The sequence below is a fragment of the Fusarium oxysporum genome, chromosome 12 (genome assembly GCF_000149955.1).
Source record: "Fusarium oxysporum f. sp. lycopersici 4287 chromosome 12, whole genome shotgun sequence".
NCBI lineage: Eukaryota > Fungi > Ascomycota > Sordariomycetes > Hypocreales > Nectriaceae > Fusarium > Fusarium oxysporum.
The window spans coordinates 380,157-402,828 of NC_030997.1; the positions used below are offsets into that span (position 1 = coordinate 380,157).

A 22,672-nucleotide genomic window follows, 5' to 3' on the forward strand; every position below is an offset into this window, starting at 1 on the left:
TTCTGATGCGCTGTCGATCACGGGGCGATGTCTCACTTGAGTTGCACAGAGTGTCTGACAACGCCCAATGAGACAATCAGGAGGCGTTGAGTTGTGCAGAGAGATAAGAGATTAGAAATTATGCTTATGTGCAGCTTTAGGAAACTTTTCATAAGCAAGTCTCTCAGCTCGTGTGACGTAGCCAATGATTTAGCTTTCATAAAGACTCGTGTATTCAGCGAAAGAGAATCTAGGCCTCCAATCATGCAATATTTCATCAATAAACAAGGTCGATCAACAAAGACTAATCTCAAAATAAAGACGGCAGCTTAATACGGATGGTAGCCTCCCCCAGGATATCCAATCCAGCCACGCAAAAGACCGTTCAGAATCGGGAAAATGGTAGATATAGCAGATACAGTTCCGATAGCCGACCCAGAAATACAGAAGTCTCCATTCATGACAGCATAGTCAAAGCCTATTAACCTCATTAGCTTTCAGTCGCATGAGCGTCGTTGGTAGTCTTACCGATCCAGAGAACCCAAGCAGACACGAATGCCCCCGTGCAAGGGATCATGGCCAATAGGCCGAGACGCCTCTTGAGAAAGCGGCGTTTCCAAAGCATGGAAATACCAACAAACAGAAGTATCGCACCGCATGCGACAAGGCTGCTTGACCCGCTGCGCAGGAAGAGATCGGCGTCACTATTTGTGCCCACCGAATACGTATCGTACATATCATATGTATCGCAACCATCGGGCATCTCTCCAAAACCACTGACTCTCAAGAACATGAGCGCACCGGGAAGTGCCAGGACCCCGAGGACACATTCTTGGAAGAGTACATCGGTGGCTGTATCGGTGAGAGGTTCATAGAAGCAAGCCGATAACATGACAACCACCCACCCAACACGAGGCTTGGTCAAGTAAAACATGATGAGCGGTCCGATGCTGACATTCAGTCCGGAGGCCTTGACAGCCACGGCGCTGACGACGCATTGTACTACCGTCATTGCAATGGTCGCCAAGGTGTTGTAGGGCGTCCATGATGAGGCATCTTTCGGTGACCCGTTAAGATGGTTGTAATCCCAGAACTTCAACTTATTTCTTGCTTTGCGATTACCGAGAGTAAGATGGGTGACTATAGCCGAGAGATGATTGACAATAAAGGGTAGGAGTATGAGAATAGTGGCATTACAGTCTTTGCGGGGGAGGGAGCTGAGTCCCGTCGGGACTTGACAATTAGGTGCATTTTTATCGCCGTAAACCATTTTGACAGTAAGAAATTGGACCTGAGTAACGTTTCACAGATTGCGGCTTTATTGAACAAGTACTTGGATTTAGATCTGTTTATAAGTCGCACGACTACAAATACTAATCTATACAGCTCAACATGCTTCCATTCAGCCTTGCGTACAAAACGCCAGTGCATATCGCAGCAGACGATCACTTCTCCCTAAGCGCAAGGTCTGGACGCAGCCAATATTGACGCCAGTTCGTTTGTAGTTGATGATGATTCGTCGGGTGTTGATAGTAGACATGCCAAGACGCGCCATAGTTACAGGGGTACGGAGAGCTGAAAATTAGGAGTTGGAGATGTTGCATTCAGCCGCCTCTTAAACTGGTTAAGCATATTCATTGGAGACATTGAGCAGGGGCCTTGTGAGAGGTGGTAGGTTCTGCTCGGTCTGGATGCTGCTCAGCGTTGCATTGAAGAGATGAGCGATTTAATAGTGGTCTGAACGTGGCAACTTTGATAAAGAACTTCCAGTGAATCCATGTACCTGGCCGTTAGTCTGCTCTAACTAACATCTCTCACCAAAATCTTAACATCATGTCCCGGTTTCGGAGAGATGATACCCAGCGTCGGCGCTTTATCATTCGCTTCCGGAAAAGGCTGACCCTCACAACCCCCAATAATCTCAATGTCATATCGCGTGACAAGGATCGCAAGATACACTAGAGCCATTTGCCGCGCCAAAAGCTTTCCGGGACAAAACGTCGTACCTCCGCCGAATGGCTTATACGTTCTCGCCGAGTGTAACTTCGGGTTGTCAACGAACTTGTCGATATCAAAGTTTTCCGCGTTTTCGCCCCAGTATTTTTTATTGAGATGGAGTTGGCGATAAGGCATCATTACATCATTCCCGGCTTTGAGCTGGAAGCCAGCGATTGTTGTGTCTTGGACGACGCGCCGGAAGCTGGATGAGCCGCTGTGGAGTCGCATCGCCTCGTAATATGTCGCGTTGAGCTTTGGACATTCTTTGAGGTATTCTATTTCTGGTTGGTGGTGAATACCATTCTTGAAAGCTGGTGCGACCTCACTTTTGATATCCTCCTTGAGATTAGGGGTGTAAAGAGTTCGAACCAGAAGCCAGAACGCAAGAACAGATGGGTTTCCATTGATGCTTCACAGTGTTAGTTTGAGTTGCGCTATAGTACCATTGACTTACGCCCAGTATAGCTTGAACAGAACAGCAGCAATATCCCGATCGCTTATCCCGTGTTTTCGCATCTCATCCTCAGCCTTTATCACAAACGGAGCCGCATCTCCTCTTTGGTCCTGCGGCATCTTGAAGTACCTTTCAAGACCATCGATTGCAGAGTCTCTCGAGTCGTAAGCTGTTCTCGATAGGAATCTCGGGTATTTATACAAGAGTTTCCAGGTCTGACGATTGAATCTGCGAAAGTGGTCGACAAGTCCAGGCGACTTCTCGAAGAGAGCATTTCCGAAGAAGCTCTTTGTGGAAGCCTTGACGATAATGTCACTTGTCCACTTGAGCATGTCATGCTCACTGCTCTTACCCGTTGTGAAAGGGCTCCCCTGTTGCAAAACGCTGTCGAGCTCTAATAAGACTTCGCTGTAGAACTTTCGGGATGAAGTTTGAGTCATATCTGCTCGTATCCAAGATCGAAGAGAATTTGGGACCGATAAGGATGTCTCGCTGAGAGTAGTTCCCCATAGGATATCTCTGGCCTTTTTGGAGACTGAGACATATTCCATGAACTGGTCGATGTAGGCGTCAAATTGTAGCTCTTTCGTTTTCTGGTGAGTCTCGGCAATATCGTGAGGGTCAAGAATTACGTATGTGCGGCGACCTCCAATTAAAACACTGAAGGGTTGCGCAGGGATCCGAAAATATGATCTTGATGGTAATGAGCACTACCGTTATAGACAACCCCGTAAGTACTAACCTTGCAGCCACCAACAGCTTCTCAACATCTATGAAAAATGAAATATTTTGGCCAATACCTGCAAGTCCGGGTTAGATGTTTGGCTGGTACGGTGGCATGCTCTTACCAGGGATCCAATATGGCAGCATCGGAGGCTCCAGTTGAGAGTTCCATAGCGCGCCGATTCTCAACAAATACAGCCAAGCAACATATGCAACCAAACAAGTCCCCAAGACACGGAACAAGATCTGATAGTGCAGAGTGAAAACCGGACCCTCGGTGTCCACAACCCCGATAGTGGCATTTACGCCTGGCGTGACAGTTATCGCACTCATTTCTCAGCGTTTGCTATTCGCAAAATAATGACTATGGATGAAGGCGGACCAAGCCATACTTATGTTAGGCAACATAGATACGGACCCCGAACTTGGAAATTCCTCGACTCCTTTTCTCGTGTTACTTTCTTGGAAGATCGACATGGACGTGGCACCCTCTGTAATGTGTCTCAGTATCACCCTAGGGACGGCCACTAGCCACCTTCCTACTAAGACATAAGGACAGATTATGAATACTGTGAGGAAGAACGAAAAGTGGATTGAGAACGCCGTGGCTTTTGGTGTTGAGCTCCTTCAGGGTTGGAAATAACTGCGAATACGGATCTGGATGAGAGTGCAGTACTCTTTTTTAATGGTGCTGATCTGGGTTCACAGGCAGAGCATATTGCTAACAGATGTCTCGTAAAACCTGTCATATTCTGAATGGGCCACTTTCAGGGCTGAAAGACTCGCTTTCTCGGAGACGGAATATGTTTGGTGAGACATGCCATTCTCACAGGCCAGTAATCTCCCTTGTCTTAGCCTAGTGGATGATAAGGGAAAGGGTCCGACCACTAAAAATGTGTGGTTTCACTCTTTTATCGTTTTGTATCCAGTTTCCTCCTACAGCAGCTCATGTAGCTGCTGTAGGTGCATGACAAGATTGGACTGTCGCTACGCTGTCTAGGTTCTGGGGGGAAGGGCAGATACTTTCTCTGAAGTTGGAAGGTATAACAAATGTTGATACGTGTCAACATTATCCTACAGAACGTAGCTAATCTCATTGCTTTTGAAACATCCGGAGTGTGCCAAACCCTTCAACGGTTCACTTTCACAGTACAAGCGCATCCATGGAAAGAAACTCTACAGTCGAGATTTGATGAAGTCTCATGGGTAAATCAGACCTTAAGCTTCACTTCTTTCTCCAGTGATATCAAAGGTTTAAGGAGAAAAAGCTTTCGATTGATATCCGCTCACGTTGCTGACAGCTAATAAGATTCATCGGATCAAACTCAGTTTCAAGATTGAGAATTACCAGCTCCAAATGTGTGATGCCAAATCGTTACAGCAATTCCCAAATTAGAGGTAATCTATCGTAAGCTCGAATACGAAGTCACTGGCTTTCCAGTAACGGTATTCTGGATCGTTTGATTTGTCAGTACTCCTGGCCTGAAGAGAGACCAATATAAAGCTTTTATCTATAAACCTAAACAAAATTCTCTCTTGGTAGACAGAATTTATGAATAAATACAGGTTTCCCGAGGCCACGGCCTGTAATTCCCTCCACGATTTTCTTTCTCGTCCGGTTTCACTCTGCTCTCGTCGCTTTTTCAGCAACTCGGTGTCTTTACAAGAGATTAACACTTAGCTCTGGAGGGCCACACGACTTCATCATGGAATTGGGATGTATTATCTGCTACATCAGTGCCTTGATACTCGCCTATATCGGCAACAACTATGAAAGGCTTTTCCATGTCTTAGTAGAGGAATTACAACACTTGGGTATGCAAACCATTTCACTTAAAGGCGAGTACTAACCAATAGAAGATCATTGGCAGCCTGATCCAGAAACAGATGACGAGGCTTGGGACTCTGACGGAAGTAACGACGATGAATCGGGTATGTATTCTCACTCATCTGAAGCTATATATACTGACCGACTGTCAAAAGATGACGAAGGCTATTCTTCTGCGACACCCCGAACATAGGAATTTGAAAATGGACCGAGTTGCTCCGATGAGGATACAGACGATGAACCAAGCATTTCAGACCCAGAAGCACTGTTAAATGAAGATGATTAAGGTAGGCTTGATTTGACGACAAATGCTTACTCGTCGGGTGCCAAGGGGCAAGTCTCAACAACTTTTTCTTCGAGACAGGGTATCAATCTCCAATGCGATTCAAGCCTGGGAATATCTTGTACATATGGCACTGCAGAAACGGCTTGCGAGCCTTGTCTTCCCATAACAAAATCTGCGGGCAATCTCAAATTCTATCGCCAGGGACCAGAGCCATCAGATACTCATCCTCTTGTATTAGTATGTACTGAGGCACTTACTCACCGTTAATCCAATACCAATTTTCCTGCAACTATGATCTTCGAACCTATATCAGTGAATATTACTTGATATTTATTTAACAAACTATTGATCCAGCTCCCAGGTGCTCCGTTAACACTCAAACGATACAGGGTTGGTGATTAAAATGGATAAGATCTTCATAAAGGGAGGGTCGTATCAAACCTACCGTGGCCCATTCACATTACACCTCCTCCCCACCGAACACTTCACCCATGCATGAAATAGGTGGGGGAGTCAGGCAATGCGAGATAAATAATTTGACCGCCATCTCAGTTTTTTTCTGTCACAAACCGTTTTACCTTTCTGCAAGCTGCAGTCAGACTGAGACCAACAGATTTTACCAGTCAGATCTCTTGGCCTTTTTCGCTTACCCTCCATTTTCACGATGTCTTCGCCAAAATCTCCTGGCAAGTCACCAAGGTCTCCTCAGTCTCCTCCCGGGGCTGTGGAGGCAGCTGAAACCCCCGCGCAGCAAGCGCGAGATGGATTCATTCAGCCTGTCAGTCATACCTTCATATAGTTCTACTACCCTGCTGATGTACTCTTTCAGGATACTGATTCTGACTCTGCGTATTCTTTGTCGTAAGATGGCATGCACTGACACCGGGACAGGCTTCGCTAATATGGCCCAGAACGGATGTTACTGATACCGAGTCCCTGCGCTCTTCCATTTTGAACTACAAGTGGGTTCATGGTAGACGCTTCCATGCATATGGCGATGGAACCTACTGGTGAGCTCTCAGAATTCGCAAATTTTGACTGCCACTGACGCAATTAGGGGAGCGAATGACGATCGTCAGCAAGAAGCTGAAGATTTGATGCAAGTCTTACTTTGAAACGCATTAATCTCATTCTTATCTAACAGAACTTAGTCATGAGTTGTTTCGGGTAGTCCTCGATGGCAAGTTATATGAAGCTCCGATTGGCAAGAATCCGCAGGTTTGTCGCTTCTTATCCAGTTCGATCTCCATTCACTGATTCTCTAAGAACGTACTTGATGTCGGCTGCGGCACCGGTATCTGGGCCATGTGAGTTACCATGGTACTGCGAGAGTGCCTCAAATGTACTGATGGTACCAGTGATATGGCAGACCTGCACCCATCAGCTGAAGTCATCGGTGTTGATCTCTCGCCGATCCAACCAAACTTCATCCCGCCTAACTGCAGATTTGAAGTTGATGATATCAACAAGGAGTGGACATTTCCTGAGAATAAGTTTGACTTTATTCACATTCGTTACATGACTGGGACTGTCCCAGATTGGACTGAACTTCTCAAGAAAGCTCAAAGGTAAACTGCATCATTTGTTCCATCTTTGCAGAGCTCTTCTGATATGGTTATAGGCATCTCAAACCCGGTGGCTGGATCGAGCACGTCGAACTTTGGGGAGACGCCAGAGCTGACGATGATACCATGAGTCCCGAATCTCCGCTCAAGACATGGGTCAAGATCTTTGAGCAAGTAGGCGAAAAGATCGGAAATCCTTTCTTCTGGAACCCCGCCGACGAATTTGAGAAGGCGGGTTTGAAGAATATTACGGAGAAGAAGGTCAAAGTGCCTATTGGTACTTGGGCGAAAGACAAGGATCTCAAGCAGTGGGGTGCATGGAACCGACAGTTCCTGCTACAAGGGTTGGAAGGCTTCTCTATCCGCAGCTTGACGGAGCTTCTAGGAGTATGTCTTTTGGTTATTGTTATGTTGTGAATGAGCTAACAAGTTGAACTCTAGTGGGAGTACGAAAAAGCGCAGGTCTTCCTTGTGGAGATGCGTAAAGAGCTGTTGAACCCAAAGCTTCACTCATACGTGTTGGTGTACGTTGTCAGCAATTTTGAAACTATTATCTCTTGAGGCTAACATGTATTTTCACAGAACCACTGTATACGGCCAAAAGCCCGAGGAATAGGTGAGGGAATCTCGAGAGGATGATGACATTGTCAGCTATGGGGCATTATCATTTTTATCAAGACTAGGTCTAGTTGCTCTTTTGGCGTCATAACATGACCTATAACTACAAGAATGGTTTTCTTTACGACGAATTCTAGATTTCCATGACAGTTTGGCTCAATCAACTGAGAATTGAGCCCGTCCAGTTTGCCAATACTGCCAATTAAAGGCCCCAAGTATCGTCGTCGTCAAAGTATGCAAGTTGAAGCGGGTTGGGGGTTCGCTTGGGGCGACAGGTTCTTCCGAAGAAGTAAGGTGCGTGATATAAGCATCAGCCCCCTTGAGAGCTTCTTCCGACTCCTCAGTTCTGTGACCCTCTTTTGACTCGAAATTTCGTCGAGGTTGTTCTCTTGGTGCTAGAGCTTCTTCCAGATCCTCAATATCATGATCCTCCCAAAACGTTCGTCTATCATCCTCATAAGGCTGCTTCTCTTCGACTGCCAACGTACACGCCTTGTTCCCGAAACGATCGTCGCCAATTTCGCAGAGCCGATTGACGCTTTGTATCCTCTGATAAACCTGATCTTCTTGATCCACATAGTGATTGCGACAGACGTCGTTATTACAAGCTTCAGGCACGCCAGCAGGTCCATTATAGACGTATGACTTCCTGTCAATGGCATGAAACCAGTCATGAGGCGCACAGCTCAAGCCCCGATCCGCGAAGCGTATCTTCCTATGGTAATTGACAACAATACAGCTCTTGTCGTACCTACAGTGACCACACGCTATCCTTTCGGGACCTAAAAATGTCAAGTTGTGTCGACGTTGGCGATTCATGTAGCCCCAACCACCACGGAGCTTGATAAGGTCTTCTTCTGTTGACACTATTTCTGAGCGGTCGATTTCGGAGATTGCGTTCCATTCGGGGAGCGTATTGGGGCCGCGTTGTGGTAGGAAAAGCTGTCCTCCATTCTGCCTAATCTTTCGGAGTGAGCCGTTGAGCTTGTGTCGATGTAGATAACCACTTTGGTGGAGGATAGAGCGATCGCTACCCGAATGCCCTTGCCACAGAATATGCAGCATAATCCCACAGCCGCCATAATTGGTGGCAAATACCCTCGGGGCCTGATCGGTATAGTCGAAGTTGTAGTTACATGGTACCTTGTGCTCGGGATGGTCACAGCTCGTTACGAATAACGGCCTATCTTCATGCACCTCGCTAGGCAGAAGAAGTTGTATGTCGGCTCGGGTGAGTGTTTTGTGCTCACAAATTCGGATGTAGCCCTCGTTTGCAATGCAGACTCGCCCATTCGGCAGCTTGGCCTGGTCTTGGGAAAAGCACAAGGAAGGGTGGTCCGTCTCGCAGGAGTGACAATGAAGAAAATCCTGAGGATTGCAAGCTGAAAACTTGCAGGTCGTTGAATAACCGGCCTTTATCCTATCCTCCCGGCTTTCCTGGCAGTTTTTGCATGTGGTGTAACTCCTGATGAACTCACAAAATCCTCCAGCTCCCCATCTTCCCTCGGTAGACACATTCCCGTCCATGATCTCATTCTGCACGTCGCCAAAGGACTTATAGTCGAAGCAATGGCGACCACCCGGTGGACAGATTGGCGATAGGTATTTGTCTTTGCAACCATCTGAACACAGTTGACAGCACCCTTTATGGGAGAAAGGGTGGGTAATAAAATCCTCTGCTTGCAATAGACGTCTGAATCGACGAGACACCTGACGGAGGGCGAAGAAAGTGAAGAGGGATGGTTTGTCGTCTGGGTCCGACATACAGGAGACGATCATCAAGAGGATCTCATCGGGGAGTCTTTGTAACGTCGAAGGTTCGAGCAGCCTAGAAGACACTTGATCCTTTTGACGCCGTATAAACTGATAGAGGCTGGTGCCTCGAGTTGGGATCAGTGGCTCGCTTCCAATACGTCTCTCCATTTGTGACTCATAGTCCATCTCGATCTCTTCCGGGATCGTATCCCATAGCTTGTTCAAGCCCGCCTCGCGTAGTACCTTTTTGTAGTTTTGTAGTGCCTTTGTGCAGCCTTCTGTAGTGAGGCCACTCAAATCCTCGTAGATGAAGCCTATCATCTTTTGCTGGGTCTTTGGAGTCGACTATCCAGGTTGGCAATGTAAAGGCTGTCTATGCCGAGTTTAGAAAGGTGAAAAAGAAAAGTTGAAGGGGCAAGACAAGTTGTCAGCATCTTTATCAGAGTCCAAACCCTTGTAATATTAGGCTTTTTATCACTTCTAGAGCACGTGTGTGTTTGGATGCCAGGGCTTCCTCTGAAAGTTTAACGTGAAAACTCACAATCTGTCTCGCTGAGAATTTATAAGGTTCACACAAACATCATGGATACTTAGTTTAAGTTTAGGTAGACCTTCGGATTCTTTCTTCGATGGGGCCAATGGCCCTAGTCCAAGTTCCCTCTCTTCCTTTGCAAAACCCTAAGGGCTTATAATAAGATTTATTGGCTATCGCGGAAGCTTTTTAAATAGAAGCTGATATGATGAAAAAGAATATTGTGTGCGCGTCATATGTGTTAGCAGCCTAAAGTTTAACCTTATGGCCAGCAATCAACTACGTAGTCCTCCCTCTCCTGAGTCCCGAGTCGCGCAACTCAATAGCGAGAAGAAAGTCCAGGAGCCTCAGAATTCTATTCGTATACATCCCTTAACGGGTAAGACGGATTTCATCCGGACTGGGATAGCAAGGGAGACGACGCGGATTGCCCAGTTTGAGATCCCGCACACTGGCGAATTTAACGAAAATGACTGATATCAACACATTCACCTTGATTGTGCAAAGCCCATCGCCATTCTACCAGGCTGTCACAGTTTACCGAGGCTATTCATGTCATGTTTGGGTATCCAAAGTCTCTTTAGGTACTAGAATAACACTATAGGCTGGACCCATGCATCAACATCGCTTGCTAGTCATACCAATCATCACCAAATATCCATTACATCAACTCAGAGTATCATCGAACAATTAAGGCTTCTTGGTTCCTTCAATCTCGGGACCAGCAGTGTTGGTGTTGACGGGAGTGACAACATCAACACCCTGAAGCTTATCAGCAGTCCTGTCGGGTCCGACAATCTCGAACACTGTTCCATAGTTAGTGATGATCTATCACTGGAGATTGGAGATAACTTACAGTCAACAGGAGTGGAAGTGAACTTGCGAGCGTTGACCTTCTTCTGGAAGAGGTAGTCAAGATCGGCAAAGCTACGGTTCATGGTCTCAGGCAGGAAGAAGAAGATCCAAACAGCCCAGATGAAGCAGAGACCGAAGTAGAACATTCCAGTCTTGGCTCCCCAGTTCCAAGCATCGCTGCTGGAGTTGAGCATACGGGGGTTGAGCTGCTGGACGATGATCTGCCCACAGACGTAGACAGCACGACCGAGGACGATGGTCTGAGCGCGAACACGGTTGGAAGCAGTCTCAGCAACGACGACGTAGGTGGTGGGACCGAGAGAGACCTTGAAGATACACTGGACAACGACAAGGAAGGCAGCTGTAACGATAGCAACACTGTCGACCTTAGGAACGAAGCCGAGAATACCAATGATCAACATGCAGGCACCGATACCAGAAGAACCATAGAAATAAAAAGTTCGACGTCCGACCCTACCCATGAGGCTGATGGCAACAGCAGTGGCGATGATGTTGACGGACTGAATGATCATATTGTAGTTGAAAGCCATAGTGTTGCTCATACCAATAGACTTGAGCATGATAGCGGCGAAACTGGTGATGGATTGACCGTTGAGAATCTGAATGACCCAAGCCATGCAGACAATACCAGTTCGGCGAAGGTTAGTTCCTGTGAAGCAGTCCTTGAAGCTAGCAGCCTCGGCCTCAACCTTCTCCATCTCGTTGGTATGCTTCATGAGAGCGAGAGTCTGAGCCATAGACTCATCAGTGTAGTGACCCTTGCGAGCAAGACGGCGGAGAGCATGCTCGGCAGCCTCAAGCTTACCGCGACGGACAAGGTACCAGGGAGACTCGGGAGCAAAGAAAGCGACGGTAATCAGAGGAGGAATCCACATCCACTGAAGACCGTAGGGGACTCGCCATCCAGCGTCGCCCTTGAGGTCGAGAGAGCCACGGAGGACACCAGTGGCGAGGAAACTTCCGGCTCCCCAGCACATGGAGACCCAGGCGGTGAGGTAGCCACGGAGGGCGGCGGGGCAGATCTCGGCGGCGTAGGCGGTGGTGAGGGTCTGGAAGATACCCCAGGGGATACCGCAGAGGAGGTTACCGACTAGGAGCATTTCGACGTTGACGGCGAAGAAGAGGACGAAGATGGTGCAGGCCATGAGAGACATTGCGAACTAATAATGAGATTAGCAGGGCCCAAATGAGACCGATTGAGAAATGACATACCATGTAAACTCGTCGGGAGCCGAATCGCGATTGCAGATAACCATTGATCAAGAGACCGATAATAGAACCACAGTTGTTTCCAGCACCAATAGCACCCTGCCACTTCGTAGAAATATGCTGCTTGCCATTGGCGTCAGGCCAACCGAAACGCTCGAGATAAGCGGGATGGGCGAAGAAGTTGTTGATAAGGCCAACATCCATACCCTCCATGACCAAAGCAACACTCAGAAGCATACTGAACGTCACGGCGGGCCAGTATCGCGAGAAGAGCTCCTTTTTGGGGAGCAGACACTCTGCATCACTGGCTGCCACGGCGGCCTCGATGAGCTCGACCTGTGAGTTGTAGCCGGAGAACTCTGTGTGGTGCACGGGGGCTTTCTGCCCGTCTTCCACGTGAGCTGTTTCATTCGGAGGCGCCATTGCTTCGAGTTTTGAGAAGAAAGGATGAAGGAGGAGGAGAGAGATGCTCGAATGCAGATCTGGGGAAAAAACAATGGGGGGAGGGATATCAGGATAAATATAAAGACTCCGCATCTCTGTGGACACCAGTCCGATGATCAGGCAGGGATATCTCGGTGGTACTTCCCCACGGGGCACTGGTCAATCAGTCGTATCTTCCCCGCATTGCAGCGAAATGACTTCGGTGTCAATAACCCGAGGCGACGCGCCATTCCTGATCCAGGATCGAATGTCCTGTTTTCTTGGCAATTCGGCGGAGAGAAATCCGAGTGAGAGGGCACTGAAACAGGTAGTTTTATGGAGTCGATTAAGGTTAAGCTGTTATTAACGTTTGGGTGTCCCCATGGGGGTTCCCACGCGGACTCGGGGTCCATTTCTGGGGTACGAAATGACACGAGGTTGACAGATGGGATGGGTACTTGATCTGTCAAAAGTATATTCCGTCTCTTTTTCATGGGAATCATATTGATGCTCAATACTCTAGTTGATGAAGGAACTGTGCTGTCCCCTCACTGATGCCTTGCATGCTGCATCTCAACAACCCCATTTCCTGGCAATGACTCCTCTGGTTGCTGGCAAAAGGCCTCGGCTAACCTCCTCCATGCGACGGTGCGGCAAATGCCGTGTCATGTCCCATTGGCCGGTTCTCCGTATCTGACTCTCTTGGCCCGCGAGTCTAGACCAGGTTGAGCTCTCAGCTCCCTCGACTGAGTCATGAGACACCATCTCGACTAAAAGAATGGAGAAATTCGCTGTCAGAGCCGAAAAACGGTCGATGCTTTTTATTTCTCTCCGCATGACTTGATACGACACCGATACAGAGGTTCGCCGAAGAGCTGTTCCCAGCGCCTCAGCTACACACAGATCAAAGGCTCAGTCAACAGCGGGACAAGGATTAATCGTGAACCAATAGCAGGTCCTTGAGGCCCCCATTCGACGTTGCCTTTTCTGTCGTCAAGGTTGTGTCACTGAAGATTTCCTTCCCCACAGCGGCCAACCCCAAAGTTTGCCCCCGACTTTTCCTGCACAAGCTTATTTTAAAGGAGGCCCAAGCGCATAGAAAAAGTGGTGAGCTAGCTTGGCTTATGCAAGCCACGAACAGCATCTTAGGCTTTCTCCTCACGGTATTCCAGCAGGTTTTTGTCAATGCCGATATGACTGCCGTTATCAATGACATTACAGGCTTAGTTATCGTGACATTGAGCCTTGTGAGGATAAATAATTTAGCATGGACGTGATACTAACACTCGCCTGATGTTGCCCAGGTTATTGCGCCCTGAAACTGTCTTGAATGCAACCCTGGCTGATCCTCGGCATCTCGGTCGAGTTCCATGCGCTCTCCAACCATTTGGGCCAAGTCCGCGCCGCCTCTTGATGACATATTGGGGTTGGAGCCCCCAAAGTGTCTGTCGCTTAACCTTTCCGTTGTTGCATCTTGCATCGCCAAGGAGCCAAACCAAAACTCTATGCTGAATCCGAGGGTTTGGGCCGCGCCTGTGCGTTGATGGTGATGTTTATCTCTATCGGTACGCGTACATGATGCTTTTGGATGGTGATTGTGGTGATGGAAGCCAAGATTGGCTTTGGGGTTCCTGGATCTTGTCCCCGCACTCGGCAGATTGAGATCTTGAGATTTGGGAAACACCAGAGGTTGCTCGCTTCAGAAAGGACCGAAAGGCGAGACAAACTGTATCACAAGTCGAAATGTCAGTTATGTAAGGGGCGATTGAATATTGGGATCTTGACTTGGCAGCTGTATAGCGGTGAGGCAGGCCAAACTGTTAGGCGACAGGACGTTGGGCATGTTACCGCCGAAAGGCGATGCCCCCAGCCATTAGACTAATTTTTAACACTTTAAGGTTGACATAGCGAATTTGTAGCTCTAACAAGGGCCAAACCGAGGTGGACGCTGGTGTTCGATAATGCCACAAGGCCGTTGTATTGGTGCAAGCTTTCAAGTTGAGCATCATGCAAGTTTGAGCCTCAGACGATCTTGACAGCTCGGAGTAGCTGCACGATACCGTGGGCCAAGCTATGATTATGGAGAAACGTCGTATTGAACTATCAAGGGCTCCTGGCCCAGTCTTTGGGACATTTGACAGTTCCTACCATAATAGCAGGCCTAGTAGATCGAATCTCCATGTGCAGGGTAGGTAACACGACTTCCCACTTGTTCAAATGCAATGTCTGCTCCTATCCAATTACCTTTGAGTTCAATAGTAATACTGAAAGGATCTTCAGTGTTTGATCATCTAATAGGCGGGCTCTTACCCGCAATTCCGGATAGATCATCAAGTTTGCCCACTTTCCCAACGTTCGGCACCCCATACCCAAAAGATCAACAAGCAGATCTTTAACCGCCATACCAAAATCTGTGGAGTTGATCCTTCGCGCGAGCAACTATCCATTCACGATCTCTTGGCGCCTAGTAGGACCGAAAAGGTTGATCACTCATGCTGCACTGCAACGTTTGATGTGATGCAGACTTCACCGGAGGTTCGTGCCACATGCTTCGCTGTCAATTACCCCAGGCTTGCGAGTGAGATCTCCAGATGGGGCGGGGATGTCTCCATGCGACCCAATAGTGGGACAAGCCCTGCGGCGCAGTTGGGTGAGAACCAACATGTCAAATGAAAACCTGGAGGGGGGTGCGGCACAGTTATCTCGAGCCTGTTGATGGAATGCACCAAGGAAGGGTAGTCAGTCAGATTGATGAGCCAGATATTCTTCAGAATATGTATCTACCTTGCGCGTCAAGGTGTTGATTTCTCCCATTTGCGCAAAGCTTTGGACGGAGATTGTGACTGAGGAGAAATAAAAACCCAAAACTTGCAAGAAGCACACAGAAAGGAAATAGTCAAGAAGAGGTACAAGCAAACGAATAAGAGCTCAAACCATCTGTTCATGACGAAAGCGTGTGGCAATTTATCAGACCGAATGCTTCAAGTCGTCATAACCACAACATTGACTTGGTCACTCTCCTTTTCAACCGGCTCCAAAATGGGCGATTCCTCCACCAGCGTTGTTTTCGGTCAACCACAACCTGCTGAATGACAAAGATGGGTCCCCCTTCCGTTTCAAAATGTCTTCTGCGGTAGCCGTCCCATATTTCTTGCCGGTTTCTCTCGTCAATGCGAGCCTGGTCCTGTTGGTCCAAGGGAAGAGCATTGATCGCATCCCGAATCTGATCGTGTCGAACACGCTCGTTTTTTATTGTCTCCGGGCTGAAAGAACCCGGTGAATTCACTGTAATAAAGTATTAGCATTCTACCCTAAAGCCCAAGATCTGTTACAGTAGTACTGTCGGCAATGGCAGAGGCCTCGAGGTTCTGCAGCGCGGAGCTGTAGTGGCTGATGAGTCGAATATTGTAAATGTCTCCAAAGTCTGGTCCAGGCACGAGACTGGTATCGACTATATCTTCTTCAAATTTCGAAAATACATTATGCTCAAAAATGAAATGACTGCTTAATATAATATCTGCTTTGAGTTTGTCAAGCACGTAGAATTCACAGGTAATCTTATCCCATGAGCTGCGGAACTGCCAAGTAGCGCCGTGAACAATACCAGAAGTGGTATCTAGAGACCCATCAGCATACTCTATGGTACGCCTGTGCTCCGAATTCCTATCAATTTCTAGGGAGTTTCGAATAGCAAAGTTTGTTGATATCAGCATCACGTCACAGCCCGTGTCAGCCAGAGCAGAGGAAGGAATGTCATCAAAGCTTCCCTGAAAGCAACACGTATCGTCCTCGATAAGATTGAACCTAAGTCGAGTGCCAAGGTCTCTCAATGATTTTGTAATTCGATGGGTGTATTTTGTCAGAGTACCTGTGGTTTTCAGGAAATATTGGCACAGGATGAGGTCTTGAGTGCATTTAGGGAGAATACAACAGTCAAGCAAGTGATACTTTGTTTCTCCCCAGAAAGTGAATGGGATATTTACCGTACCACAAGACTTAATTGTTGCCCCAGAGGGTAGCCGGAATTTCTCGTTAGCAAGGTCCTTGGGCACTAGTCCAAGTGAGTCGACAAGTTGCTGGGAAACGAAGTTACGTTTCGCGCCAGTGTCAGGTAAGGCATCTATTCGATATTTGATTCGATATCTGTCTGGCCCAACCAATACTTTCACCGTGTAGTCTGTTGATCCACTGGAATAGGTCTGAGCCAGTTGCTCAGAGGCCAAGTAATTATACCCGCCAGTATGAAACACTGAATCGGCTCGATATGGGCTAAGGAATGCTTTGATGTCTTCCGCTTTGTAGTCTATCGATTCACCAGAAGACACCGGATTCGTCCTTCTGTGGGCAGGCCATGGGAAAGCTCCTTTCCAAATTGGGTTCGCCAGATAGACACTTCTCAGCGCATTGCGGCTTGTATAAAGGTTAGCAGCTGATAGCGTACGAGTGATGATGCAAATACGTACATAGGTGATTTGAATGAGGGAACCTGGGCAGCACTGGGCCCTTGAATGAATTCATCGAGCAGACGATCTCTCCAGAGACCATTGCTTGCAGTAACATCTGTTACTGGCTTAAGAAGCCGAGGAATTCCACCCCGTATCTGAGAGCTTCCCTCAAGATGGGAATCAGGGACCATGGGGGGCGCGCTGATTAGAGGAGCAAATGATGCATCGTAATAGTGCCAAGTTTATTTCGGGTGATAGAATAGGTTTAACGTTCAGAAGGAACAAGTAGTCTCCTTGTAGGAGAGTGTCAATACGCTGATCTGGATATTGTTTGGCGAAAATGCAGGAAAACAGAAATACTTTTGTAACTGAGAAGGGAGCGACTTGTGGGTATTCGAGTGCTATGTGTCGGGGCGCTGGTGGCTGTACTTGAGCTGCACTGTTGTCAGGCTTCTTGTTGGGCTGATTCAACTTGTACCCCTCATATTCTTTGAAGAGATGTTATCTGGTGTTTTGTGATTGTAAATTGTAATTTGACACGTCATTGGAGGGTGGCCAGCATCAGGCCGTAGGCCCAACTCCGAAAACTAACGGAGCAGCCCATTTCCTGATTTCTGATTGTGATTTCCGGCGGATTTGAGGTTTTCTTTTTTTTAACTCTCTCTGTCTGGTGACTGTGAACTCTACACGGATGCGAAAGGTCTTTGATATTGAGATGAATGCAGGCCAGGCTGCAACTCGACCCCCACTAGGATTCTCAGCACTATCGTCTTGGATCGTTTCAGACAGAGATCAAGAACTGCTGGTTTTTCGAAAATTCGGAGAAACAAGTGCTCGAAATCTTCTTTATTTGCAATGTGAATTATTAAGCATCGAAGGCAGATTGAAGGCCTGGGATAAGCAAGTTGAAGCTAGCAACGACACTGCATTAGAGCAAGCTGCAGAAACATGGGAAATGATGAACGAACAGGCCAAGGCGGGCAAACCAGAAGCAAAAGAGATGCTGGAGTTAGTAAATCAGCTCCGCGTCAAGATTAAAGAATATCGTATGTGGAATAGACCCAACTATAAGCTTCTGCTTACTCTCGTATAGATGAAGCGCTAGATCTACAGGGCAGAATATCTCTGCTCCACGGCCCTGACCAACGGGCCCTTGAAGTGGCTCGAAACGAGCTTCATGGGGGTCCTTTAAGACGAGATGGGCGCAAGCCAAATCCAATACTAGGTGGGAGAGGGAATGATTACCTTGATAAGGCGCAGGATCTCGTCTCCCTCAAAGCTCCAGCAGCTGTTGATCCATTATCAAAATTGCTCCGGGCCTACTGGCCAGGTCGAGTGCGTTTCATTATCCTCTTGAATACTGTTGCAGTTGGTTGAGAATCATTCACTGATGCGAAGATTTTGGAATCAGGAAGAACTATCCAGGGACGGCCGGCATCGGATCAGCCGTTTTGACGAACGATCAATCATGATTACAGTCGCTCTTGTCAACATACTACTCGCGATGGCCTTGTTAGTTGGCTCGATAAGCAGTCTCTACTACGTGAAGTCACCACCAGCAATTCTTGGTACTATATGCGGGTTTACGATACTATTTGCATTGAGCATAGGTTTGATCACAAATGCAAAACGAGCAGAGATATTTGCAGGAAGCGCGGCGTAAGTACTATCCCGCCTGACCTTTAAGGGCTATAGCGAGTGACTTGATATGCTGATATGTAAGAAACCAGTTATGCGGCTGTCTTGGTGGTCTTTGTCGGCAATGGAGATCAATCGGGTTGCAAGTGTACATAGAGGCTGGAACTATCCTTGGGCAATTCTAGTTGAAAATGGTCCTTTAGAATGCAAGGTATTATAGAGATTGAGAGAAGCTTAAAACGATGTCGTGCGGCAATAGATAGTGCACCATGAACAGGCTGGTGTAGAGCCGTCTTAATGCAACTATTGTTAGCCCACAGATATGCCAAACCCCGAATCTCACAATGTGGCAATGAATTACTCAAGTTTCATAGTATAATGATATTGCCAAGCCTAACGTTATTGATCACGAATTGCTGGGTGCGAGGTGGTGGCTCTGGTATACAACCTGTTTCTCCACCCGAGGTTCCCTACTTGGGCAAGGTTGCAAAAATGAGGTCATATTTATCAGCAAGACAGGCACGCCCTACTGACTACATATTAATCAGTCACTTCTTAAACCCCTCCGAGCGCAGTGATATTAACAAGGGAACAAAAAAGAACACTTAATCTGAAAATAAATTACGCCTTAAAAATGTCAGACGGTTATGCAAAGATTCCTTCGGGCGCTAAGGTTCAGCCAACGCCTTTCCAAGTCTCCATCACGGATGACAGGGTCGATGAGCTCAAGGAGCTTGTGAAGCTGGGAAGAGTCGGACCGCCGACCTACGAATCGACGCAGAAAGAACATAATTATGGCGTTAGTCATCAGTGGCTAACTGATGCGAAAGCTGCTTGGATTGACTTTGACTGGTATGTTGCACCGTTTGATTCTAAACTTGCATTGCTGAGGTCTGACCTTTTAAACAGGCGCGCTGCGGAAAAGCACATTAATACCTTCAACCACTGGACTGTACCCATCAAGGACGAGAAGGGAGATTTCACCGTCCACTTCACGGGTCTCTTCTCCTCTAAACCCGATGCCGTCCCCGTGGTCATGCTTCATGGCTGGCCGGGTAGCTTTCTAGAGTTTCTGAAGATCCTGTCCATTCTCAAAGACAAGTACACCCCCGAAACACTCCCTTATCACGTCATTGTTCCGTCTCTCACCGGCTATGCTTTCTCGGATAAGCCGCCGCTGGACAAGGACTTCGGCATCAGAGATGTTTCCCGCATCGTGAACAGCCTCATGGTTCAGCTGGGTTTTGGAAGTGGTTATATCGCTCAAGGAGGCGATATTGGGAAGCAGGGTTTCTCGTGTACTCGCAGCTACTTACGATGAGTGTAAAGGTATGTCATCAAGATGCGAATCGTCCGCAAGGTTGAAGGATACGACTAACATCTATAGCTGCTCATCTCAACTTCTGCCTCATGTCCGAGCCCGCAACTGCGCAGGGCGAAGTTTCAGATGCAGAAAAGAAAGGTCTCGAACGTGCAAAGGACTTTGACAAGCTGGGCACCGCCTACGCTTTGATGCACGCCACAAGACCAAGCACCATCGGCCTCATCCTCTCGTCATCGCCCCTCGCGCTCTTAGCCTGGGTCGGCGAGAAGTTCCTAAGCTGGAGCGACGAAGATCCTCCGCTGGAGGAAATTCTTACCTCGGTTTCTCTGTACTGGCTGACAGACAGCTTTCCTACGTCAATCTTTCCATACCGCCAACGCTTCGACCCAGATTACCCCGGTGCGCACGATCACCCGAAGTGGAAGATCAGCAAGCCATTGGGTTATAGCTGGTTCCCGTTTGAGCTTGCTCCTATTCCTGTGAGCTGGGTGAAGACGACAGGAAATCTGGTGTTTTGGAGAGATCATAAGCGAGGAGGTCACTTTGCTGCTTTGGAAAGGCCAGAGGAGTTGTTGAAGGACTTTGAGGAGTTTATAGAGCAGATCTCGAAGGATGGATCTTTGAAGATCCAGTGAATCAATTTGTAGATAGCGGCGCTTCATCTCGCTTCAAGCTGGATTGAAAGATCATGAACCAATTGAAAGATGATCAATCAGCTTATATATTCGAATCCATCATTGTCTTCGTCCTTGATCAAAGCCATGCGAATTATTGAGGTATTCCTGATTGACTGGAGGTTCCCATTCCATTAATGGTCTCACATGACTCAGCACGTGACGCCTGTCCACGGTTTTCGGTCGTGGAGATTCACGGTCTGGGGCTGTCGAATTGACTGGCACTCACCAAGAGGACCATTAGCTATGGCCATTTCTTTTGCTATCTTTTACGGCTCGGGTTGCGCAACAAGCAAGGGCTATTAAATTCCAGCAACGAAGCCCAACCGCGAAACTGAGGACGCACCCACTTTGTCCTTGGCGGCCGCAAAGCGCGCCATGCCACTACCATTAAGCCGCTCTACTCGATGCGACCGGCACAATGAACATCGCGCTGCCGCTGCAATTGCGAACTTCGCCGTCATTTGATACGGCGCATCGCAGCTCCGCTCGCCCCGACCAAGCCTTTGACCCAGCGTGTTCCTACCGAGCCCACCAAATCGGCGCCGCATTAATCCCCATCTGTTGCCTGACAATCTCGAGCGAGACGACAACACACTGAGCGCCGCGACCGACCGAGAGAACATGGAGCGAACAGGATTGGAGTACCGCGGCGGCCGTCTGCGCCTTCAGCTAGCACCTTTGGCGTTCGTGTGATGCCATTCGCCGATGCCGCGCCTTCGAGCACCAGTGTCAGGAACGCATGATCCCTTCCTTGCGTGTTCCGTGTGACAGAGCTTGCCCGACTCTCGTCATCGCACAACAAACCGGGGACGCCGCAGCCTTTCACGACGCAACTCTTCTGCCTCGACACACGTCCATGTCCATTCGATTGCGCGACCTGTCCCTTGCCTTGTCGCAGAGCATCCTCCGAACCAGCGCACCGACACCTCATCTGATTGTGATGTCGCTCTGAAGCAAGGCATGCACCGCGACTTCATCCGCGTGAAAGCGCCGTAGATACAGACAGATTGCCGGACATTCCACCCTCGCTCGAAGCTCGACCCACCATATACTCCGTCCTGCCTTGCGATACCATATATATAACAGCAATAACGCGACAGGGTCCCTGGAAAGTAGTAGTTCCTTGAAGGGCCCTTCAATTCTGTGCGTGAAGAGCTGTGTCTGACCTGTTGTAACCTCGCTATCCGGTAGATAAAGGATCTGTGAAACTGCATGCGCAGCGTAGAAGTAAGGGCTCTCCGACGTAGATGTCTGGTTCAATTGACAGATACTCGCCAGCGCCTCGGGTATTCCCTCTACACCAACGTCGGGTAATGGCGCTTGCATCTGCGCAATCGTAACAGCCATGACGCGGAACAGACTGTCATTTCGTAGAGGGTCCACCATATTCCACAGCGACATCTTTCCACTGATCATGGACACCCAATCGAGGTGGTCGTCGCCAGTCTTCAGAGGCCACGAATCTTCAGGTCTGTACGCATCAGGTGACGAGAACGTCAAGACGGCGAGAGCAGCTGCTGTACCCCATATCGGGTCTTTGTCCTGCGTCTTGACAGGTTCGCGTAACTTCTTGTTAAAGAGCGCTGTGCTTTGTGACCAGTGGTAGCATTCTTCCAGACTCCGGGGAGAGCTTGATGAGGTGTTTAGGTAGCGATCGTATGTAAGCGCCACTGCTAGAGAAGCGTGCATCAAACATGGGTTCTGTGCCAATTAACTTAGCCTACATGGACACAGTCGGCGAGTGGCTCTTACAGTGAAGGCGAGTTTAAACAAGCTCCGATTGACGTTGATCATGTTCTCATCATCCGGCGTCAAGAGACTTCGCGCATAGTATCTCGTTACAAAATCTTGACATTTTGCATTCAATTGATAGATAGTATACTCATCAGAGGTCCATATCGCACTCGCGACAGGTCTCTGGGGCGTTGGCCTGCATCGAACCACGGCCCTCACAGTGTCGGAAGTGATCGGGTGAAGATCAGGGATGTTCAGCCCAAAGTTACAGAGTACTCCGAATGAGCTGCATTTTTTGCAGCGAGGTTTGCTCTCGTCACACTAAGAATGGTTAGTTGAAGTATTGATGAGTTGAGGAGACCAACCTTGAGTTTTCTCAGCTTGCAATTCCGGCATCCATATCTTGACCGCCGTGCAGGTTTCTTCGGGCGCATATGGTCCACGCACTTGGAAGACATTTCCACAACGTTCTACTAACTTTCAGAAATCGCGGAATGTTGTCATCATTGAGAGAATTTGACCCTGAGCTGACAGGAACTCGAGGTACGATCTATTTTCGCGATGCGCTAACCTCAACTTGGCTGGAGGCTCTCACACGCTAGCTGTTT

The 22,672-nt window shown here is 48.2% G+C and overlaps 10 protein-coding genes across 11 annotated transcripts; 4 read left to right on the forward strand and 6 right to left on the reverse strand.

Moving 5' to 3' along the window:
- Positions 1–192: 192 nt before the first annotated feature.
- Positions 193–1,249, reverse strand: FOXG_13206 (uncharacterized protein; the record flags this gene model as incomplete). Its single annotated transcript, XM_018393160.1, has 2 exons — positions 193–457; positions 508–1,249. The coding sequence occupies 2 exons, from the start codon at positions 1,247–1,249 to the stop codon at positions 309–311; spliced, it is 891 nt and encodes a 296-aa protein (XP_018252370.1). The 3' UTR covers positions 193–308.
- A 132-nt stretch (positions 1,250–1,381) lies between these two features.
- On the reverse strand, positions 1,382–3,500 carry FOXG_13207 (uncharacterized protein). The gene is made up of 4 exons (XM_018393161.1): positions 3,280–3,500; positions 3,174–3,231; positions 2,432–3,124; positions 1,382–2,386 (listed from the first exon to the last, which is right to left on the reverse strand). The coding sequence occupies exons 1-4, from the start codon at positions 3,485–3,487 to the stop codon at positions 1,780–1,782; spliced, it is 1,566 nt and encodes a 521-aa protein (XP_018252371.1). The 5' UTR covers positions 3,488–3,500; the 3' UTR covers positions 1,382–1,779.
- Positions 3,501–4,860: 1,360 nt separating this feature from the next.
- FOXG_21103 (uncharacterized protein) lies at positions 4,861–5,175 on the forward strand (the record flags this gene model as incomplete). Its single annotated transcript, XM_018401444.1, has 3 exons — positions 4,861–4,969; positions 5,012–5,086; positions 5,138–5,175. 3 exons carry the CDS (start codon positions 4,861–4,863, stop codon positions 5,173–5,175), a joined length of 222 nt encoding a protein of 73 aa, XP_018252372.1.
- Positions 5,176–5,771: 596 nt separating this feature from the next.
- FOXG_13208 (uncharacterized protein) lies at positions 5,772–7,664 on the forward strand. 2 transcript variants are annotated; one of them, XM_018393162.1, is made up of 10 exons: positions 5,772–6,046; positions 6,098–6,129; positions 6,180–6,278; positions 6,326–6,367; positions 6,420–6,486; positions 6,535–6,575; positions 6,627–6,836; positions 6,890–7,220; positions 7,275–7,357; positions 7,416–7,664. In XM_018393162.1, the coding sequence occupies exons 1-10, from the start codon at positions 5,933–5,935 to the stop codon at positions 7,447–7,449; spliced, it is 1,053 nt and encodes a 350-aa protein (XP_018252373.1). In that variant the 5' UTR covers positions 5,772–5,932; the 3' UTR covers positions 7,450–7,664. The 2 variants fall into 2 exon arrangements, with proteins under 2 accessions (XP_018252373.1, XP_018252374.1); XM_018393163.1 differs by lacking the exon at positions 6,098–6,129 and having other exon boundaries at positions 6,160–6,278.
- On the reverse strand, positions 7,608–9,527 carry FOXG_13209 (uncharacterized protein; the record flags this gene model as incomplete). Its single annotated transcript, XM_018393164.1, has 1 exon — positions 7,608–9,527. The coding sequence occupies one exon, from the start codon at positions 9,525–9,527 to the stop codon at positions 7,608–7,610; it is 1,920 nt and encodes a 639-aa protein (XP_018252375.1).
- A 733-nt stretch (positions 9,528–10,260) lies between these two features.
- FOXG_13210 (uncharacterized protein) lies at positions 10,261–12,359 on the reverse strand. Its single transcript, XM_018393165.1, has 3 exons — positions 11,827–12,359; positions 10,595–11,774; positions 10,261–10,544 (listed from the first exon to the last, which is right to left on the reverse strand). The coding sequence occupies exons 1-3, from the start codon at positions 12,244–12,246 to the stop codon at positions 10,429–10,431; spliced, it is 1,716 nt and encodes a 571-aa protein (XP_018252376.1). The 5' UTR covers positions 12,247–12,359; the 3' UTR covers positions 10,261–10,428.
- A 2,031-nt stretch (positions 12,360–14,390) lies between these two features.
- On the reverse strand, positions 14,391–17,082 carry FOXG_21104 (uncharacterized protein). The gene is made up of 3 exons (XM_018401445.1): positions 16,710–17,082; positions 15,587–16,656; positions 14,391–15,531 (listed from the first exon to the last, which is right to left on the reverse strand). Exons 1-3 carry the CDS (start codon positions 16,880–16,882, stop codon positions 15,236–15,238), a joined length of 1,539 nt encoding a protein of 512 aa, XP_018252377.1. The 5' UTR covers positions 16,883–17,082; the 3' UTR covers positions 14,391–15,235.
- Positions 17,083–17,362: 280 nt separating this feature from the next.
- Positions 17,363–18,681, forward strand: FOXG_13211 (uncharacterized protein). Its single transcript, XM_018393166.1, has 4 exons — positions 17,363–17,737; positions 17,785–18,026; positions 18,103–18,350; positions 18,422–18,681. Exons 1-4 carry the CDS (start codon positions 17,383–17,385, stop codon positions 18,483–18,485), a joined length of 909 nt encoding a protein of 302 aa, XP_018252378.1. The 5' UTR covers positions 17,363–17,382; the 3' UTR covers positions 18,486–18,681.
- A 282-nt stretch (positions 18,682–18,963) lies between these two features.
- Positions 18,964–20,288, forward strand: FOXG_13212 (uncharacterized protein; the record flags this gene model as incomplete). Its single annotated transcript, XM_018393167.1, has 3 exons — positions 18,964–19,181; positions 19,239–19,627; positions 19,717–20,288. 3 exons carry the CDS (start codon positions 18,964–18,966, stop codon positions 20,286–20,288), a joined length of 1,179 nt encoding a protein of 392 aa, XP_018252379.1.
- Positions 20,289–20,571: 283 nt separating this feature from the next.
- FOXG_13213 (uncharacterized protein) lies at positions 20,572–22,522 on the reverse strand (the record flags this gene model as incomplete). Its single annotated transcript, XM_018393168.1, has 3 exons — positions 20,572–22,031; positions 22,083–22,385; positions 22,430–22,522. 3 exons carry the CDS (start codon positions 22,520–22,522, stop codon positions 21,258–21,260), a joined length of 1,170 nt encoding a protein of 389 aa, XP_018252380.1. The 3' UTR covers positions 20,572–21,257.
- Between the last annotated feature and the right edge of the window lie 150 nt (positions 22,523–22,672).

What these genes read in the sequence shown, in the direction of transcription:
- FOXG_13207 (XM_018393161.1), bottom strand. Translation starts at nt 3,487, where the DNA reads ATGAGTGCGATAACTGTCACGCCAGGCGTAAATGCCACTATCGGGGTT. An exon ending in GCTGCCATATTGGATCCCTG is followed by an intron (nt 3,232 to 3,279) that starts GTAAGAGCATGC and finishes CCGGACTTGCAG; the next exon opens with GTATTGGCCAAAATATTTCA. An exon ending in AAGCTGTTGGTGGCTGCAAG is followed by an intron (nt 3,125 to 3,173) that starts GTTAGTACTTAC and finishes ATTACCATCAAG; the next exon opens with ATCATATTTTCGGATCCCTG.
- FOXG_13208 (XM_018393162.1), top strand. Translation starts at nt 5,933, where the DNA reads ATGTCTTCGCCAAAATCTCCTGGCAAGTCACCAAGGTCTCCTCAGTCT. An exon ending in CGATTGGCAAGAATCCGCAG is followed by an intron (nt 6,487 to 6,534) that starts GTTTGTCGCTTC and finishes TGATTCTCTAAG; the next exon opens with AACGTACTTGATGTCGGCTG. An exon ending in GGCACCGGTATCTGGGCCAT is followed by an intron (nt 6,576 to 6,626) that starts GTGAGTTACCAT and finishes TGATGGTACCAG; the next exon opens with TGATATGGCAGACCTGCACC.
- FOXG_13210 (XM_018393165.1), bottom strand. Translation starts at nt 12,246, where the DNA reads ATGGCGCCTCCGAATGAAACAGCTCACGTGGAAGACGGGCAGAAAGCC. An exon ending in GCTCCCGACGAGTTTACATG is followed by an intron (nt 11,775 to 11,826) that starts GTATGTCATTTC and finishes TCTCATTATTAG; the next exon opens with TTCGCAATGTCTCTCATGGC. An exon ending in CACTTCCACTCCTGTTGACT is followed by an intron (nt 10,545 to 10,594) that starts GTAAGTTATCTC and finishes ACTATGGAACAG; the next exon opens with TGTTCGAGATTGTCGGACCC.
- FOXG_21104 (XM_018401445.1), bottom strand. Translation starts at nt 16,882, where the DNA reads ATGGTCCCTGATTCCCATCTTGAGGGAAGCTCTCAGATACGGGGTGGA. An exon ending in CCCTCATTCAAATCACCTAT is followed by an intron (nt 16,657 to 16,709) that starts GTACGTATTTGC and finishes CCTTTATACAAG; the next exon opens with CCGCAATGCGCTGAGAAGTG. An exon ending in GGCCTCTGCCATTGCCGACA is followed by an intron (nt 15,532 to 15,586) that starts GTACTACTGTAA and finishes ACTTTATTACAG; the next exon opens with TGAATTCACCGGGTTCTTTC.
- FOXG_13211 (XM_018393166.1), top strand. Translation starts at nt 17,383, where the DNA reads ATGCGAAAGGTCTTTGATATTGAGATGAATGCAGGCCAGGCTGCAACT. An exon ending in GGGCCTACTGGCCAGGTCGA is followed by an intron (nt 18,027 to 18,102) that starts GTGCGTTTCATT and finishes TTTTGGAATCAG; the next exon opens with GAAGAACTATCCAGGGACGG. An exon ending in ATATTTGCAGGAAGCGCGGC is followed by an intron (nt 18,351 to 18,421) that starts GTAAGTACTATC and finishes GTAAGAAACCAG; the next exon opens with TTATGCGGCTGTCTTGGTGG.